The following is a 19,937-nucleotide window of genomic DNA, read 5'->3' on the forward strand; positions in this document are numbered from 1 at the left end:
CTCTCTCCATCCCTCACTCTCCCATTTTAATGTTTTATCTCTCTTTATGCCTCTCTCCCTTTCTCTCCCTTTAGCCCTCCATCACTGTCTTCCATGCTTCCCTCCATCCCGCTCCCTTTCTCTTTAGCTGTGTTTCTCTCTGTTATGTGTAAATATGCCTCATTCATCAGAGGAGAAGGTTAAAACATCCCCCTTTCTCTCTCTCTCACTTTCTCTCATTCTCTCACCTCCCCCAAGTCTACGGTTCAAGACTTGCCAAAGTGCCAAATTTCAGCATTCAGCAAAATCCAATATTTCTTCAAGTTGTCACCATCATTGTAAAGCCATAGTTATTTTGTTGCTTTGAGAAAGTCCTTCCTGAAGATTATAATTCATTTCATGTGATTAGTGGTTCACATACATCTGCCCCTCATTTTAAGGTCAAACCTGTTATGTGAACTAAATAGTCAAATCAGATTGTAAAAGCTGGTTCTGCTCTTTCTGGACATTTTGTGGTGGAAAACTGAGTGGGTCGAGAATAACTCGTCAACCCTGTTACCCATACAGTGTATTCAGAAAGTATTCACATCCCTTGACTTTTTCCACATTTTGTTGTGTTACAGCCTGGATTTACAATTGAATACATTGAGATTTTGTGCCACTGATCTACACACAATACCCCATAATGTTAAAGTGGAATTATGTTTTTAGAAATATTTACAAATTAATAAAAAATGAAAAGCTAAAATGTCTTGAGTCAATAAGTATTCAACTCTTTTGTTATAGCATGACTAAATAAGTTCAGGAGCAAAAATGTGCTTAACAAGTCACATAATAGGTTGCATGGACTCACTCTGTGTGCAATAATAGTGTTTAACATGTTTTTTAAACGACTACCCCATCTCTGTACCGCACACATACAATTATCTATAAGGTCCCTACTGTAAGTTGAGCAGTGAATTTCAATAAGGTCCCTACTGTAAGTTGAGCAGTGAATTTCACACTCTTGAGTGTGTCAAGAACGGCAACACTGCTGGGTTTTTCACGCTCAACAGTTTCCTGTGTGTATCAACAATGGTCCACCACACGAAGGATAGTGCCTCCTCATGATAAGTCTACAGCTGTAAGGCACCAGCTTCGGACAGTCTACAGGGATGACATATGGACCTCTGGGAAGAAACTTGTGAGTACGGTAGCTGTAGAGTCAAAGGCCTCGGGGTAAATGTTCAACTTTACTAAGGTAAAGCTGGTATTTTGCTCGGACCCTTAAGTGATCCTAGCATAAATCCTCATGAAATGTTCCTTTGTACATGTGCGTTTAGGCTTACACAAGCGCACATGCCAAGGGAAAGAAGTAGGTTGCAACCTGTTCAGAATGAGTCTGACGTCATCAGATCATTTTCATGTCAATGCCTGGAGGTCAGTAAGAATTGATGCCGACCTCAAGACATTTGTTAAGTGGACCTGTAGTAGGTTTACTACTGTGTCTTACACCATTGTAGTGGCGATAGGTATGATGGAGTTTATTTCATAGCTATGTTATCCACGGAGGAGATAACCTCACGACGGAAGTACTCTATAAGCACCGAACTGGTCGTACACAGTGTGATCATGGTTCATGACTTTTAATAACTTTTCTCCTGAATGGAGGGCTCTATTTATTAGTGGCATGTGTGTTAACCATCAGAAGAGTGTTTTAGAGATTCCCTTCCACGTGTTGCAATCTGAGTGACTACTAACTCCTCTGTCGCTGTTATCAATATCAATTTGAATTGTGAGGTCTATAACCTTCTTACTGATTGTGGCTGGACTGACTGCTGGCATTGGTACTGGTACTCAAGAGGACCAGTTATCCTACTGATTTATTCTGAAATGTTATCCTACCCGGACACATGATTAGAGCATTTTACTATTTGCATTGTAGTTGATTATTGTTGCCATTTGTTTTGGAGGTGGAAAGTCCACTGGACTTCTTTTACGATCAGTGTGGTACACCTCAGTGATATCTCAGATGTGTTCTAAGGTTATCCCCGTCGAGGGCCCTGTCCGCTTCTCTCTGTTCTCATGGGGAAGTTTGGGGAACTAGATTTGGCCTCGTAGTCTCACCCCCCCCCCCCCTCCCCCCCACCGGCCCCGACGAGGCTCATCATGGGTCTGGGCTAGTATTCCCCCCCTTTGTGTCTCTTGTTCCCCCCTTTGTACGAGTTGTCAGCGGCCGCATTGTTATTAGATTGGCTGTAACATTTCAACCAAATCTCCTGGTGTTTGTCAGTGTCACGGCTTCAATAAGTGGTGAGTGCAGGAGTCAGGCGCAGAGAGCAGGGTAGTTCCAAAAGATGTGGATTTTTTATATTCCAAATACAACCAGAGAGACGGTCACGCCACACACACAAGGGCGCGTAAAGTCCCAGTCCAACAAACAGGACGAAACTGAGCAGGAACAGACACCACAAGAATAAACGAACACCACAAACAGAAAAACAAGCCCGCACAAAAGCCGGCGGGCCAACTGGGTTTAAATAGCCCACAACCAAACCTAAACACGAAACAGGTGCAACAAATCAGACACAACTAAATGAAACAGAAAAGGGGATCGGTGGCAGCTAGTAGGCCGGCGACGACGACCGCCGAGCGCCGCCCGAACAGGAAGAGGCACCATCTTCGGCGGGATTCGTGACAGTCAGTCACCACAGCGTCCGCATGTGGCAGCTGTTCCAGTACCTGCGAAGTGAGACGAGGACATATGTCTGTGATATCGTGTTTCACCAGTGGGGGTCATCAGGTCAGTTGCGGGACTGACGCTGTTAGTTACATTTTGAGAGGTTTCAGTCCTCTTCAAAGTGGAAAATATATCATCGGAAGTAGAGTACACTTTGCACGTCGATGCTTTTATTCCTAAGACGGCCGCAGTGCTTGCGGAAGTGTCCGAAGGACAAGAGAAATTCATCTCAGCTACAGTAATGCACGACTCCAAGGAGGAAGGAAGTTGCTCATTCACAGAGACTGCTGGCTCGAAACCATGGAAATAAGGGTCAACCAGGTTTGCTGATTGAATGTGACGAGATATCGTAATATCTCCTTGGGTCAGATTCCGCTTCAAGAGGTTTTGAAACGTCTTTTTCCCAAGGTGTGCTGTCGACAGATATCCTTCGTGGAGGGCTGTATTGCAGCTAGCGTTAGGAGCAGACAGTGTGGTCAGTGGAGATGGCACTGTGACCTGTGACCATACTTGGTTGGTTTTCCGATCCATCAAGTCTGCTCCGAGTAGAAGGGGTTCAGATTCGAGGCTGGTAACATACACAGGGTGAACAAGCGATATGTCCTGGAAGTGTAGTTTCAGCATGACTCTCAATGTGAGAGGCGAGGTAGTCTGAGTGAAACCTTGAAGTGTAGTGTCGCATCATTCCCTTTTTAGACAACATTTAGCTAGCTTCAAAGCCCTTTTGAGATCATTGAACAACGTTTGAGAGATGAGCGACATTGTCAAGCCCGAATCAATTAGTGCATCACAGGTTAAGCAGTCCTCCAGGACTATTTCCAGGTATGGCCTCTTTGAGTTGTGTTTAGTGAACATATTCCCCAAAACGTGGAGTGGTTGTTCGCTACGATGTGATGTGTCATTTCTGTTCATGGTGAAGACAGATTGACTAATCGGGTTTTGAGTGGACTTGGCTCTTGCAAAGCTTTTGACATTTTCTTTGCAACCTTTGTATCAGAGTCTATAGACAAAGCCGGTGGGCTTGTTCTTTGATCGCGCTGGCCCTGGATAGGGTCTCGAGTGAGAGAGAGAGAGAGTAATTTGATTGTTAATGTAACCCTAACCCTGTTGTCCAACAATTCCACGTTTAGTCATATTGACTTCACTTTTTCCCTTTTTCAAATCATACAATGTGATTTTCTGGAGTTTTGTTTTAGATTCCGTCTCTCACAGTTGAAGTGTACCTATGATAAAAATTACAGACCTCTACATGCTTTGTAAGTAGGAAAACTTGCAAAATCGGCAGTGTATCAAATACTTGTTCTCCCCACTGTATATGTCTGCTAATGTCGTTTAGCTTACCTGGAACGGTGTCAAAGGGGCAGAAGTTTTTGCCGAGTTTGTCAAGGTGTTCCGTGCCAAGTGGGCGGATATTGTTGGCTTCATCCCGTGGGGAAATTGTGGCCCGAAAGGCCAAGTGGAGAAGCCAAGCTTTGGCTTTGTTGGCGAGGAGGCCCCATATTACTCTGTGGCAAATGGCCAAGAAGAGAAGACTGAGGGACACCTGAGGGAGGCAAAGTCTGAAACCTTCTTTCATCTTCACTCCTTTGTGTACCGAGCTCCGGTCGCGAGCTAGGTTGCATGATTGGGTAGTCACGCTGTAGTGCGTGACAGTTCTGGAATTCCTCCAGAACATGTACCTAAGGGTGGTATTCTGCTGCATAGCAGAGTCCACCTGGGCGCTTAAAGTACTTATTTCAGACACATGAGTTTCTCACTTGCTCCGTTCGGCCTCATACTTATCTGTCATGGTGTGCAGGTAGAGGTCTTGAGTACAGATTGAGAGATTCTTTGGTGAGATTTCCTCCTCTTGCTTAGAAATCAATATTTCCATCTACAGCGACTTCAATGAGTTCCGCTGAGCTGCCATCCAACATCGTCATTGTGTTCATTAACTGAACGTCTTTGGTCTGCAGCATTTGGACTAGAACATTATTGCTTTGAGTAATGTTTTTCAAAACTGCATGCATGTTATCAAATTGCGAAGCTCCTGTTTATAGATAACTCGTCAGATTTATCTAGTTTGGCGTGAACTTCATCGTATTTAGTTTTGGCTAAATCGAGTTGTTCCTGTAGAAGACAATTTGTTGGAGAGTGTGTGCTCGTTCATCGTCATAAGTTTTTGCAATTACTTTTAATTGTTTAGTTTTCAAAAGTTCCTCGGCTAGCAGAACGTTTTCCCTTTCTGCTTTTGTCACTAGTTTCCCTGTTCTCTCCACCTGTCCCTTCATATCAGCCATTTCTTGCTCTTGCTTCAGCTGTGCACTGCGGTACTGGACCGATATATCATAAGTGTAACCCGTTGTAACAGTTGTGAGCATACGGTTGCTGTCACATGGAAATATATATATATATTTTAATTACTGCCGATTCTTCACCACCAGGGGTCACTGGTCGCAGAAAGCTGAAATCAAATAGGAGTCCAAAGGGCGGGACTTCCATTTCCCAAAACACAGCGTGTTGCCTTGGGAACAAAGAAGGAAAAAAATGTCTGCTCTCCCTGTGTTAGCTTAGCATCTAGTGCAAAGCTAGCCTTACTTGTGTAGGAATGATTCCTCCAAACACAACATGGTCCCTTTTAACAAGGGAATAGGTTTACTAATGACGTCTCACGTTCACCCTTTTAGGCGTTATTTTCGCGATATTTACCGGAACGTGCGGTAACATGAAGAAATACACCTTGTTCTACTCACGCTACTGAAACGCGAGAGATGGAGAGATAATTACTCGCTTCAGTCAAGCTAAAATATCTACTAAAATGTTTCTAATTGGCCGGCCCATATGTCCTGGCTCAATAAATTAATAATGACAGAGTCTACTCGCTCCTGAAACGCGAGAGACAGAAATAGTACTACGTTTTGGCCCAATGAGTCTATTTCTCAAAATACTTAAAATCGACCAGTCCATATGTCCTGGCTCGTAGCATTCTGTAATTTACTCTACAAGGTGACTTCGTCAGAGAAACAACATGTTTTCATCAAGAATCTCTCTGTACTTTGCTCTGTTAATCTTTGCCTCGATCCTGACTAGTCTTCCTGTCCCTGCCGCTAAAAAACATCCCCACAGCATGATTCTGCCACCACCAGGCTTCACTGTATGGATGGTGCCATGTTTCCTCCAGAAGTGACACTTGGCATTCAGGCCAAGAATCTTGTTTTTCATGGTTTGAGAGTCTTCAGGTGCCTTTTGGCAAACTTCAAGAGGGCTGTCAGTGGTCCCGTGTGGCTCAGTTGATAGAGCATGGCGCTTGCAACGCCAGGGTTGTGGGTTCATTCCCCACGGGGGGACCAGGATGAATATGTATGAACTTTCCAATTTGTAAGTCGCTCTGGATAAGAGCGTCTGCTAAATGACTTAAATGTAAATGTCATGTGCCTTTGACTGAGGCGTGGCTTATGCCACTCTACCATAAAGACCTGATAGGTGGAGTGCTGCAGAGATGGTTGTCCTTCTGGAAGGTTCTCCCATCTCCACAGAGGAACTCTAGAGCTCTGTCAGATTGACCATCGGGTTCTTGGTCACCTCCCCGACCAAGGCCCTTCTGTCCCGATTGCTCAGTTTGGCCGGGCGGCCAGCTCTAGGAAGAGTCTTGGTGGTTTCAGACTTCTTCCATTTAAGAATGATGGAGGCCATTGTGTTCTTGGGTGACTTCAATGCTGCAGAAAATGTTTGCTACCTTTCCCCAGATCTGTGCCTCAACACAATCTTGTCTCGGAGCTCTACGGACAATTCCTTTGACCTCATGACTTGGCTTTTGCTCTGACATACACTGTCAACTGTGGGACCTTATATAGACAGGTGTGTGCCTTTCCAAATCATGTCCAATCAATTGAATTTACCACAGGTGGGCTCCAATCAAGTTTTAGAAACAGCTAAAGGATGATCTATGGAAACAAGATGCACCTGAGCTCATTTTCAAATTTCTCATAGCAAAGGGTCTGAATACTTATGTAAATAAGTTATCTGTTTTTTATCTTTAATAAATGTGCAGAAATAAAAAAAAAAAACAGTTTTCACTTTGTCATTATGGGGATATTGTGTGTAGATTGCTGAGGATGTTTTTTAAAAATCTAAATCAATTTTAGAATAAGGCTGTAACGTGACAAAATTTGGCAAATGGAAGGGTTGTGAAAGCACTGTAACTTTTAGCATTTTGCTCACCATTCATTGCACATAAAAACGTTACAGGTTCATTGACTGAGTGCATGAACCACCTACTCGCTCCAAATCAAAATGTAATTGTATCTGGCATACCATTGCCAGAAATATCTACACTGATAAATGCTATCCTTTTTCATAAACGGGAGACATGAAATGGTTAGGAGGCACAATTTATTCTAGGTTACTGAAAATTCCAGTCGGGGAGACTTCCCCTTCGGCTAGTTTACAAAAATAGATTGATGTGCGGAACATTTTTTTAAACAAATGTAATGCTGTCACGCCCTGATCTGTTTCACCTGTCCTTGTACTTGTCTCCACCCCCCTCCAGGTGTCGCCCATCTTCCCAATTATCCCCTGTGTATTCATACCTGTGTTCGCCAGTTCGTCTTGTTCGTTCAAGCTTACCAGCGTTTTTCCTGTCAGCTTCTATCGTTTCCCAGCCTCTCTTTCCTCGTCCCCCTGGTTTTTGACCTTTGCCTGTCCTGACCCTGTACCTGCCGGCCTGACCTCTCTGCCTGACCCTGACCCTGCCTGCCGTCCTGTACCTTTGCTCCTCCTCTGGATTACTGAACTCTGCCTGTCCCTGACCTTGAGTCCGCCTGCCGTCCTGTACGTATGCCTTACCCTGGATTTTCGACCACTGCCTGCCTTGACCTGTCTTTGCCTGGCCCTGTTGCTACAATAAACATTGTTACTTCGACAGCCTGGGTCTTACCTTGATCCCTGATAAATGCACATTCAATATCTCAAGGGAGTTGAATGTCCATCAGTGTAAATTCATCTCCTCTCTCCGTCCTGCTCGAACTCACGATATACTTATGTTTTCCATCAGAGGCAATACAACTTTTGGTAATAGATTGATTCAGCCAGCCAAATAAGAAGAAAACAGCTCAGTTTTCCCTCTCCTCCATCTCTCTCTTCTCTCCTTCACTTCCCCTCCCAGTGGAGTGATAAATGAATATGATATTTATTGTCTCTGTCCTTGTCCTTGTCCTTGTGTCTGTCTGTGTCCCTATCCTTGTTTATGTCATTCTCCCTCACTGTCCTTGTCTCTGCCACTGTCCCTGAGCCCTGTCCCTGTCCAATAGCAAGTACAAATAGACAGAAATCAGGCCACAAAATGGGTACAAAGCATGGCAAAACCTTCAGGGAATTTAACCCTATCAGTCCCGAGACCCCAGCAAAAATAGGATTTTCATTTATCTAACTTTAATTTATCTGCATGTCCAGCCCTTATATTTAGCCTCACAATTAAGTGTTTAACTTTTTTATTTTCAGGACAACCAGGGCTATAAGTAGAACACTAAACTATTTGACATAAAAAGTTGCATTCATGAGTTTTATTGACAGATTTCAATAAAAAAATAAGGTCCGACAATGCAAAAACCTGATAGAAATGAATTAAAATGAATGCTGTTAGTACAAAAATAGTTTGCTCAGTGGAAAATTAATATCCTGACAACTGTGTGGAGTTTGGAGTTTTTGACAGGAACTATGCGAGCTTATTTCAGTATTATAGACACTGTCCTGAGATTTCCTATGATCTTCTATGTAGAAGAACCCCTTACCTTCTACGACTCTTGTGTAGCTTGTGAGCGTCATACAATCTCTGTTTTTCATAGATAGCTTTTAATGGTTTGTAGCTCAAACCATAAAAAAAACGAGAGGTCTTCTCTGGTCCAAACAGTTGGAACCAGACCCGAATGGACTCGAGTGACATTTTTTAAAATGTTTATCAGCCAAGTTGCTCTTCTGGTTAAAGGCTAAAGGCCCAGTGCAGTCAAAAATGTGATTTCCTGTGTTTTATATATATTTTCAAATTATGAGGTTGGAATATTACTGTGAATTGGGGGAGGGGAAGCTCTAATGCTACCTATGCCATCACTCAACACGCTGTCAGGCACGGGGGCGTTTGAGCCAACCCCCCTGACACACACACCGCCAAAGCAGTGCAGGGACGGGGATTCAGGTCCAATCACTCCAAGAGGCAGGCTTCTGACAGCAAGTCCATCAAGGGATGCATACAGTCACTACACATGCATGCAATGCATGCCACAACACCTTCCTTTCAGTCAATTATCTGTCTCGAAGGACCATGTAAAAACTGGGTCCCACTCTAAACGAAGTACAATTAAAAGCTTTATATAGCATACATAAACGTTTCATAATCACTACATAAATGCTTCACAAATCAAGCATATGTCATATTCTAAATGGTCTATAAAGGGTGACAAAACAATTCCCACTGAAGGGTTATTTGCCAGATCTGACATAACGCACTATGTTCATACCCCATTCATGTAGTACGATATACACTTATAGATGATTTGTGAAGCATTGATGTAGTGATTATGAAACCTGTATGTATGCTATATAAAGCCTTTATAATTGTATTAGGTTAAAGTGGGAACAAGACCTGTTTGTCGCTAATTCCGGCGAGAGCTAGGACCATCACCCGCTAGTGACTTAAGCTGACTTGTCCTTGGTCTGGCCCACTACAGGCGGTCCGTCAAGAACCAGGCAGATGTGTCCATAATCAGAGTTTTATTAGCTCTTAGTCACCACCACACAGTATTTCAAAGTATATCAATTGATGATAATGCTCTTTTAGTGTAAGACTTGTTTAAAAAGCCCACCTGAAATGGGATGGAGTGACATCAACCAAGTGGTACATTCGTTAATAGACCAATAAGAGAGAGAGTCCCCCTCCCCATTAAGACCGCTCCCAGACAGTCCGGGCAAAATTCTTGCTTGAGAAATTGCTCATTCCTAAGAATAATTGTAAAAATATAATTTTTGACAATTTTAATTAAAAACAATCATAGTAAAGTACTTAATTGTTACCCAGAAATGTGATATTATATTGAGATATAAATGGCTACATTGGACCTTTAACGAATATATCTTTGTATGTTGGCTAGGCATCTATAAGTCAATACATTCACCTATTTAGTGTAAAATAAATATCAAATCAAATTTGATTTGATTTGTCACATGCGCCGAATACAACAGTGAAATGCTTACTTACAAGCCCTTAACCAACAATGTAGTTTTAAGAAAATCCCCCAAAAAGTAAGAGATAAGAATAACAAATAATTAAAGAGCAACAGTAAATAACAATAGCGGGGCAATATACAGGGGGTACCGGTACAGAGTCAATGTGTCAACGTGCGGGGGGGCACCAGTGTCGAGGTAATTGAGGTAATTATGTACATGTAGGCAGAGTTAGGTAAAGTGACTATGCATAGACAATAACAGAGAGTAGTCTGGGTAGCCATTTTATTAGAAATTCAGGAGTCTTATGGCTTGGGTAGAAGCTGTTTAGAAGCCTCTTGGACCTAGACTTGGCGCTGCGGTACCGCTTGCCGTGCGGTAGCAGAGAGAACAGTCCATGAATAGGGGGGCTGGAGTCTTTGACAATTTTTAGGGCCTTCCTCTGACACCGCCTGGTATAGAGGTCCTGGATGGCAGGAAGCTTGGACCCGGTGATGTACTGGGAAGTACGCACTAACCTCTGTAGTGCCTTGTGGTCGGAGGTCGAGCAGTGCCATACCAGGCAGTGAAGCAACCCGTCAGGATGCTCTTGATGGTGCAAGCCCTGCCACATTCGATGAGCGTCGGAGCCAGTGTGGTACAATTCGATCTTAGTCCTGTATTGAAGCTTTGCATGTTTGATGGTTCGTCGGAGGGCATAGCGGGATTTCTTATAAGCTTTCGAGTTAGAGTCCCGCTCCTTGAAAGTGGCAGCTCTACTCTTTAGCTCAGTGCGAATGTTGCCTGTAATTAATGGCTTCTGGTTGGGGTATGCACGTACAGCCACTGTGGGGACGACATCCTCAATGCACTTATTCATAAAGCCAGTGACTGATGTGGTGTACTCTTCAATGCCATCGGAATAATCCCAGAACATATTCAAGTCTGTGTTAGCAAAACGGTCCTGTAGTTTAGCATCTGCTTCATCTGACCACTTCTTTATAGACCGAGTCACTGGTGCTTCCTGCTTTAATTTTAGCTTGTTAGCAGGAATCAGGAGGATAGAGTTATGGTCAGATTTGTCAAATGAAGGGCGAGAGAGAGCTTTGTACGCGTCTCTATAAATGCAACAGTTTCAGATTTAACTGAGTTACAGTTCATATAAGGAAATCAGTCAATTGAAAGAAATTCATTTGGCACTAATCTATGGATTTCACATGACTGGGAATACAGATATGCATTTGTGTACGTTGTCCGTAGCTTATGACTCCCCATATCATAACCCCACCGCCACCACGGGGCAGTGGTGATTTTAGCATGTCAATCTTGGTGGGGCAAACAACCCTTTTTTTAATGCATGCCAGCGAAGCCACTACACAACTCTATACAATAGATTAAATGCACTATAACGGTGACAAATGGTGCCCACAAACGTTTAGGGTCTACATAAAGCAGTCCCGACAATGGAGCTTACAGCTGACTTTCTTAAATAAATATTTGTTTCTACTGACTCCTTGTGTATTTGTGTAATTTGTGGATAAGAGCCGCGTTCTCCTTCAATAATAATGAATGTCGACATGAGTTTTGGCTTTTGAACCATGCGAACATTATTACATTTATGTTCAGTAAATTCAGAATGTAAGTATAAGCACAAGTATGTGCAAGTGCGAGCAAATGAGCTGCGAGCGGCCTATTTGATCAGCAATTTCGATAAAAGAAAAGCGATAGAAATTCAGGTAGATGTTAGTTCAGATGAATTCAGCAAGATGTCGAGGCCTTAACTTTACTCTCCTTTAAGTCACCACAGAGAGAGAAAGAGAGAGAGACCCAGTCTTTTATTAGGTCTATGTGGTCTAAAAAGGAAGGACAATACATTCACGAGGAACCACCTGTATAGACAATATACAGACGCACTGACAGCGCATTGCGCAAACAAAACAACCCTCGCAATATCAACTGGAATTACATGGGTCTATTACTGAACTTTTTGTTGAACAAAAATATTTGAATGGGAAGAGACTGTCACTGGCGAACATGGTTACGAGGAGGGGATACTATAATGTTGTTGGAGAAAAGCACCTGAGCTAATTAGAACACACAAAGTAAGCAAAACAATGATATGCATCATTCTAACATTCCCTAAAATTATGAATATGATACTAATGAGATAGACCTATATAAGCAATATAACAATGCAGATGTACGAACAATGACATATATGATGGTAAGCAGGTTAACCTCACTAGGGGTGTGTGGACGCTAGCGTCCCACCTGGCCATTCATCCAGTGAATGTGCAGAGCACCAAATTCAAAAACAGAAATACTCATTATGAAAATTAATGAAACATACAAGGGTTTAAAGATAAACTTCTTGTTAATCCAACCACAGTGTCAGATTTCAGAAAGGCTTTACGGCGAAAGCAAACCATGCGATTATCTGAGAACAGCGCCCAGCAGACAAATCATTACAAACAGTTAGCAGCCAAGAAGAGGAGTAACAAAAGTCAGAAATAGTGATAAAATGTATCACTTACCTTTGATGATCTTCTTATGGTTGCACTCCGAAGACTCCATGTTATACAATAAATGTTCATTTTGTTCGATAATGTCCTTCTTTATGTCCAAAAACCTCAGTTTTGTTGGTGCATTTTGTTCAGCAATCCATTGGAACAAAGCGCGGTCACAACAGACAGACGAAAAATCTAAAAAGTACAATAAAAGTTCGTAGAAACATGTCAAACGATGTTTAAAATCAATCCTCAGGTTGTTTTTGTCATAAATAATCAATAATATTTCAACCGGACAAAAGCTTCGTCAATAGAAAAGGAGAAACAAGAAAGGCGCGCTCCTGATCGCGCGCTGGACTCATGTCTGGAAATGTCCACTGTCCACTCATTGAAAGTGCTGTATCTCCCTCATTTTTCAGAGTAAAAGCCTGAAACAATGCCTAAATGTAGAAGAAGCCATAGAGATCGTGAACTGGGTCCTAAGTCTTTGTATGGTTGATAGGCTTTCAATGGAAAAACAGCCTTTCAAAATAATAGTACTTCCTGGATGGATTTTCCTCAGGTTTTCGCCTGCCATATCAGTTCTGTTATACTCACAGACATTATCTTAACAGTTCTGGAAACTTTAGAGTGTTTTCTATCCAAATCTACCAATTATATGCATATCCTAGCTTCTGGGCCTGAGTAGCAGGCAGTTTACTATGGGCACGCTTTTCATCCAAAATCCCGAATGCTGCCCCCTACCCTAGTGAAGTTTTAAGAGGCAAGCCGTAATTTCGATTAAGACATGAGCGAGTTGAGACGGATGTAGCCTATATGCCGCCTATTCGTTCAGCACTTTTGAAATGGACAGCGACATAATTCAGAACATGTGCCGTTCTTACAGTATTCTCCCTGTACACCAAGTCAGAACTGTAGGATGAATAGCAGGGGCACATAACCAGACAATGAAAGCTGTTACAATATTCGATGACATTTCTTTAAAACACGCTGTAGGCTACATGTGCACTACCAAGTCAGAACAGTATCCTATATGCCTATTTGTTCAGCTCTTTTGAAATGGACAGCGAAATAATTCAGAACCTGGGCCGTTCTTACAGTATTCTCCATGTACACCAAGTCCGAAGAGTAGGTTAAATTAACAGGGGCACATAAGCAGACAATGAAAGCTCTTACAATGCGGGCAAGTAAGCAGGCAATGAAAGCTGTTACAATATTCGATGATGACATTATCTCTAAAACGAATGGGGAACCACAAAAGTCAGAACTGTTGTACAAACAGGCTCCGCAGTGCTGTCTCACAATTGCCACACAATTTAATGCATGCTATAATTCTGGCAAGCGCGTACCTATTCTCCTCCGTTTATTGGTTGTGAAGGTCGATGGCTCGTCTATTTGTGGTGTCTAGCTGAGCCACAACTTTGATTTCCCCAGTCAATCCTAGTTTAGCAGCATTGTCTATATGTGTTGTCTATATGATTTAGGTCCTTAAACCCAGACTTGGACAACACAACCTCTCCACTGAATAGCAGGCAGGGGAAGCAAAATAGTGATTGCTTTGAGATGCTTGCAATTAGCCATTGAATCGTTCCAAACCACTCACTGTTGAATTTGCGATTTCCGACTTCTTGTGTAATGTTTATGGCCGATGAGCACCGAGAGGTTTTATCTCTAATTTCTCTTCACGTGACAAGGATTGAAAATGATTTGCCAGTAGATTGTCAATGTGATTCATGATGATGACTGCTTGTCTAGCTTGCTAGCTAAGATTTTGAACGTATGATGTTGACATGATCAGTCCAATCAAAGCTATGGTAGATAAAACGTGATTTGACGTCAATTTATCTGTGGCCAATGACCTTGAGCCTTCTTGGACGGGCACTTCTATTTTAAATCTATGGCACCACCCAAAGGGGCTTGAACTTTCTAGCTCTCCCTGTAGATTTTGCGGTGACGTTGTGTCCCCACGAGTGACAGAACACTGAGCCAATCACGGCGCAACTAGAGAACATTACCAACCCCTACGTTCTGTATTTTCCGCTGGCTGCCCCACCACCACAGAAAGCACTGAGCTAGGCTGAAACACCTGCATTTTGGAGCTGCCTTACTCAAGAAAGCATGTGGCTAATATAATATATATATATACACACGAAACTGCACATTTTAGAGTGGCCTTTTATTGTCCCCAGCACAAGGTGAACCTGTGTAATGATCATGCAGTTTAATCAGCTTCTTGATATGCCACACCTGTCAGATGAATGGATTATCTTGGCAAAGGAGAAATGCTCACTGGCAGGGATGTAAACAAATTTGTGCAATTTGTTTTTGAGAATAAGATTTTTTGTGCGTATGTAACATCTCTGGGACCTTTTTTTTCAGCTCATGAAACACTTTAAATGTTGCGTTTATATTTTGGTTCAGTGTATGTTATAGGCTAGGCAGAGCCGTGGTTGGGTCCATTCTGGGTATATTAGCTGTAGTTGCATAGACCCGAGAACAGATGACAAACAAACAGGACCCGACTCTGACATAAAGGAAAATATTTTTGGACCCGGATGACTGGAGTCCCAGGTAGGGTCTTGGGTGGACCCGTGAATACCTCTAATTAGGACACATCCAATGGGTGGTGAACTGTGGTGATGTCACTGAACAGGAAGGAAGTTCTAGGTATAAATTCCAATCAGAAGATCCCTCTCTCAGCCCCACCTGCTCTCCCTCCAAACACACACACACATACTGAGTAGTGGCCGGTAGTAGAAGATTATTGTGCCTCGTTTCCCCATTTCCAAGCATCACACCTCTCTCGTGTTGTCTCTCTAGAGAAGCGTCGCTCTACCCCCCCCCCCCACCCCCCCCCTCACTTTCTCTATCTCCCCCCTCCTTCTCTCCTCTGAGAGGCTTCCATTCAGAGGGAGAGGCTCAATCAGCCTTGGCAGCTCTCAGGAGCTGTAGGTATTGAGAGGAGGAGAGAGAGAGAGAGGGAGAGAGGGAGAGAGAGAGAAGAGAGATAGAGGCGCTCTGTGGAAGGGAAAGATAAAGAGGAGGAGAGGAGCTTCTCAGTTGTGAGTGTGTGGGTGGTCGGTGGGTGGTCTACATGGCTGGCAGTCTGTTTGGAAGACTCTCCCTGGAGGAGGACTTTGTCATGTCCCCGGAGGGCCTGGAACTCAGTGGGGAAGGTAAGGACAGAGGGCTGAGGTGATGCTAATGGTGATGGGGGTCATAATAAATGGATGAGGGTTTGGACTATATGGTGATAGGATAAGGGTTGTGACTCTGTGGTTCATCGATGGTGAAGGGATGAGGGTTTGGACTATATGGTGATAGGATAAGGGTTGTGACTCTGTGGTTCATCGATGGTGAAGGGATGAGGGTTTGGACTATATGGTGATAGGATAAGGGTTGTGACTCTGTGGTTCATCGATGGTGAAGGGATGAGGGTTTGGATTCTATGGCTCATCTGTGGATGTGTTCCACTTACTTATTGGATGTTGTTTTATGTATTGGTCTTGAAGTGAAGCGTGAGTGAGAATGATTACCTATCTATTTGATTACCTACCTATAGATACAGTAGGTACAGACAGATGAGAGCCCAATAGGGTGTGGATGTGTCAGACTCATTGCTGTGAGGTGGGAAACTGTATTCACCTGATGTCAGAAATAACAAACAGCAGAATCTCAAGCATATGGTAGTACTTATATTTTTGTATGGTATTACTGTCCTTGATTTGACCATTGATAAAGTGTAATTATTACCTACTAGCTAAACGATGTATTGATCCAATGTCCATTATGACTAGGGGAAAATGAGAGTCCATAGAGAGAAAACATATAGTACTTTAAACACAGCCCTCAAATGGCCATAGAAATAGAATCACTTTATTAGATTGTATTTCTATGATAAAAAACATTGTACTCTTTATGACAAATATGGCTGCTCTTAACAGTAAATCACTGTGCCTGACAAAGCTGAATGAGTGTGTGGGGGAAGTGCTCTTCTATATTATATCCATAATTGATGGCGTTATATATTTATGTATTGCATTAGTGATGGGGGGAAAAATGATAGTTACATATCGGGATATTCTTTGTGACGATATATTGTATCGTTTTGACAATATCGCAGTGTTATATTTGCACCAGTTGGCTGTACCTGCATAGCTTGTTCGCCATACTCTTTTTAAATAGGGAGCTAATTGCTTTTAAGAACTTTTATTTCCCATGACTGTTAAAAACTTGTTTTCTCATGGCTTTCTTGTGTCTCTGCAGCAGACATATGGGAATAAAATCACAGTATCAAATCGCAATACATATAGAATTGTGAGAATGGCAAAACATGTCGTATTGTCACCTAAGTATTGTGATAAAATTGTACCGTGAGGTCCCTGGCAATTCCCAGCCCTAATATTGCATACTCTACTGCATGCGTGTTCATGCTGTTTGCATTGATTGTTGTTGGTCATAGAAATCGAATAAAAGTTTATTGGCAGCATACACAGATTTTCAGATGTAATCGCCGGTGCAGCGAAATGCTTGTGTTTCTAGCTCCAACAGTGCATTATTATATAGCAATAAAAAATAAAACAATACACACATAATCCAGAAAAATAACAAACTAAAGAAATTAAGAAATATGTTCAGTCACTGAACTCACAGCCACTAAGGAAATGTATCACTGTACAAATGGATAGGGGTCAAAATGGAACATGAAGCTTTCACAGGTCGTACTAGAATCAGGTGCCTTTGTTAGACATTATGTTGCATTGACTATCATAATACACTGATCAGAAATATTAACTCAACATGTAAAGTGTTGGTCCCATGTTTCATGAACCGAAATAAAAGATCCCAGAAATGTTCCATACGCACAAAAAGCTTGTTTCTCTAAAATGTTATGCACACATTTGCTTACATCCCTTTTAGTAAGCATTTCTCCTCGACTATAAGCTTCCAACAACTTCTTTTTTTGAGAATTTGGCTGTATGTCCAACCGGCCTCACAACCGCAGACCACCTATAAACACGCCAGCCCAGGACCTCCACATCCGGCTTCTTCACCTGCAGGATTGTCCATTGTCATGCCACTCATCCGCTGCCATCCCCTCATGTTTCAGCATGTTAATGCAAAGCCCCATGTCGCAAGGATCTTTACACAATTCCTGGAAGCCCAGTCCTACCATGGCCTGCATACTCACCAGACATGTCACCCACTGAGCATGTTTGGGATCCTCTGGATCTACGTGTATGACAACGTGTTCCAGTTCCCGCCAATATCCAGCAACTTTGCATAGCCATAGAAGAGGAGTGGGACAACATTCCACAGGTCACAAATCAACAGCCTGATCATCTCTATGCAAAGATGTGTCGCACTGGATGAGGCAAATGGTGGTCACACCAGATACTGACTAGCTTTCTGGTCAACGGACCTACCTTTTCTCCACAATTAGTACATTACATTACATTACATTTAAGTCATTTAGCAGACGCTCTTATCCAGAGCGACTTACAAGTACTTACAATCCTTTCTCATCGCAGCAACTCCCCAACGGGCTCGGGAGAGGCGGAGGTTGAGTCATGCGTCCCCCGAAACATGATCCGCCTAGCCGAGCTGCTTTTTAACACACTGCTCGATTAACCCGGCTACCAGCCGCACCAATGTGTCGGAGGAAGCACTGTTCAACTAACGATCAAAGTCAGCTTACAGGCGCCCGGCCCGCCACAAGGAGTCGCTAGAGCGCGATGAGCCAAGGAGACCCCCCCCCCCACCGGCCAAACCCTCCCCTAACCCGGACGACGCTGGGGCTACGGGGCTCTCGGTCACAGGCCGGCTGTGACAGCCTGGGATCGAACCATAGTCTGTAGTGGCGCCTTAGCACTGCGATGCAGTGCCTTAGACCGCTGCACCACTCGGGAGGCCTTCCCTACTTTTTTTTAAGGTATCTGTGACCAACAGATGCATATCTGTATTCCCAGTCATGTGAAATTCATAAATTACGGCCTAATGAATTGATTTCAATTGACTGATTTCCTTATATGAACTGTAAATCAGTAGACTCTTTGAAATTGTTGCGTGTTGCGTTTATATTTTTGTTCAGTGTGTGTTATTATATACATTATATGAACAGCAAGAGAGAGGTGAATGAGGAGTGCTTAAGATAATGCACGTGGTGCATACTGCTGTATAGCACAGTGAGTTCGAGATGTACAGTATCTTCCAATACAAGTTGACGTGACAGACAACACAGTCCTATGAACTACGCAGTCTGTCAGCACATTCACATTAGTCCTTCACTGAGGACCTCCCTCCTACCCAGTGCATTGTGTATTCTACGGGAGCTGCTATGCGGTAATTCATATGCAACTGTGCGCTTCTCAGAGCGGTCACGTCTGGGAGTTTCAGAGACAGAGACACAACCTTCAAATAACATCCCTCTCTCTCTGCCCTCTCTGGACCAGGACCTGTCACATTGAATACTCAATGATATGCACATTAGGTAATGGCCCAGGAAAGACATCATTGTGAACGTCCCAAATGGCACCCTATTCCCTATATGGTGCCCTAATAACCATATGGCTCTGGTCATACGTTGTGTACTATAAAGGGATTAGGGTGCTATTTGGGACGCAGTCTTCAGCACCATTGATGATGAGTAAGGGGAGTTTTCATGTATGATTAGGCTGTCAGTAAGAAAAGTGTGGTGCCATAGAAGGGTGACTGCTGAGAAAGAATACTCTTTCTTAGTGAATTGGACTGACAGTGACAGTCTTACATCCTGATGTGATTATGTGGTTTGGTAACGATGGTAATAATACCTGGGTTTTATATTGCCATTTTCAACGACCCAATGATGGTTTGGTGACAATGGTGACGTCGTCATCTCTGGCATGTCACGTAATGCCATGTCATATTGCTATTTACGCGTTATTATATATTATAATTGTCATTATAGAAATGAATAAAGTGTGTCTACACCACACATTTGTCATTGTTTCGTCCCTGACAGCCATCATATAATAAGCCTGTCGTTCAATCCTGTTGTTATATCCTGGACGTACTGGAGTTAAATATAACGGGAGCTAAATATCACTGGTCGTTGTCTGGACTGGTGACCTTCATCTTGATAACGAGGTCTGAGTCCTTCTGAGGCACGTAGACTGGGACAACGACCATCGCCATGGAGATGTTGTGCTTTCAACGGCTGCTATACTGTAGGCCCTTCAGAGGGCTTGTTGTGTTCTCGAGGGAAGGGGGGGTTGGAAATATCTTAACTGTCAGAATATGCAACACACATACCGTATATTGTACGCATGCATGCACACAAATGCATGCACACAGATACACACAGATACACACACACTGCATGCACATGTACTGCACACAAACATCGGCCCAAATCAATTGTCTTAACAGTGAAGTTACTGTGTCACTAGGTGAAGAGTCTTGAGACTGTTCACAAACTAGAAGTCCATTTGCACACTTGACTGGCTCAATTGATAATACAATAACTGTTGTGCTGGATGGCGTTTTGAATTATATTTGATGTAGTCTAGATGTTGGTTGAA

General features: G+C 42.9%; 1 protein-coding gene across 3 annotated transcripts in view; it reads left to right on the forward strand.

Moving 5' to 3' along the window:
- LOC139541953 (MAGUK p55 subfamily member 2-like) overlaps positions 1–19,937 on the forward strand; it is an 88,553-nt gene that overhangs the window by 22,610 nt on the left and 46,006 nt on the right. For 2 of the 3 annotated variants that reach the window (XM_071346884.1, XM_071346885.1), the window contains exon 1: positions 15,323–15,554. The exons of the other annotated variant lie outside the window; for it this stretch is intronic. In XM_071346884.1, coding sequence (XP_071202985.1) covers positions 15,473–15,554 — 82 coding nt within the window. In that variant the 5' untranslated portion in view covers positions 15,323–15,472. Of the gene's footprint in view, positions 1–15,322; positions 15,555–19,937 lie in introns of those variants that run through there. 3 annotated transcript variants of the gene reach the window in all.

Source organism: Salvelinus alpinus, chromosome 17 (genome assembly GCF_045679555.1).
Source record: "Salvelinus alpinus chromosome 17, SLU_Salpinus.1, whole genome shotgun sequence".
Classification (NCBI taxonomy): Eukaryota; Metazoa; Chordata; class Actinopteri; order Salmoniformes; family Salmonidae; genus Salvelinus; species Salvelinus alpinus.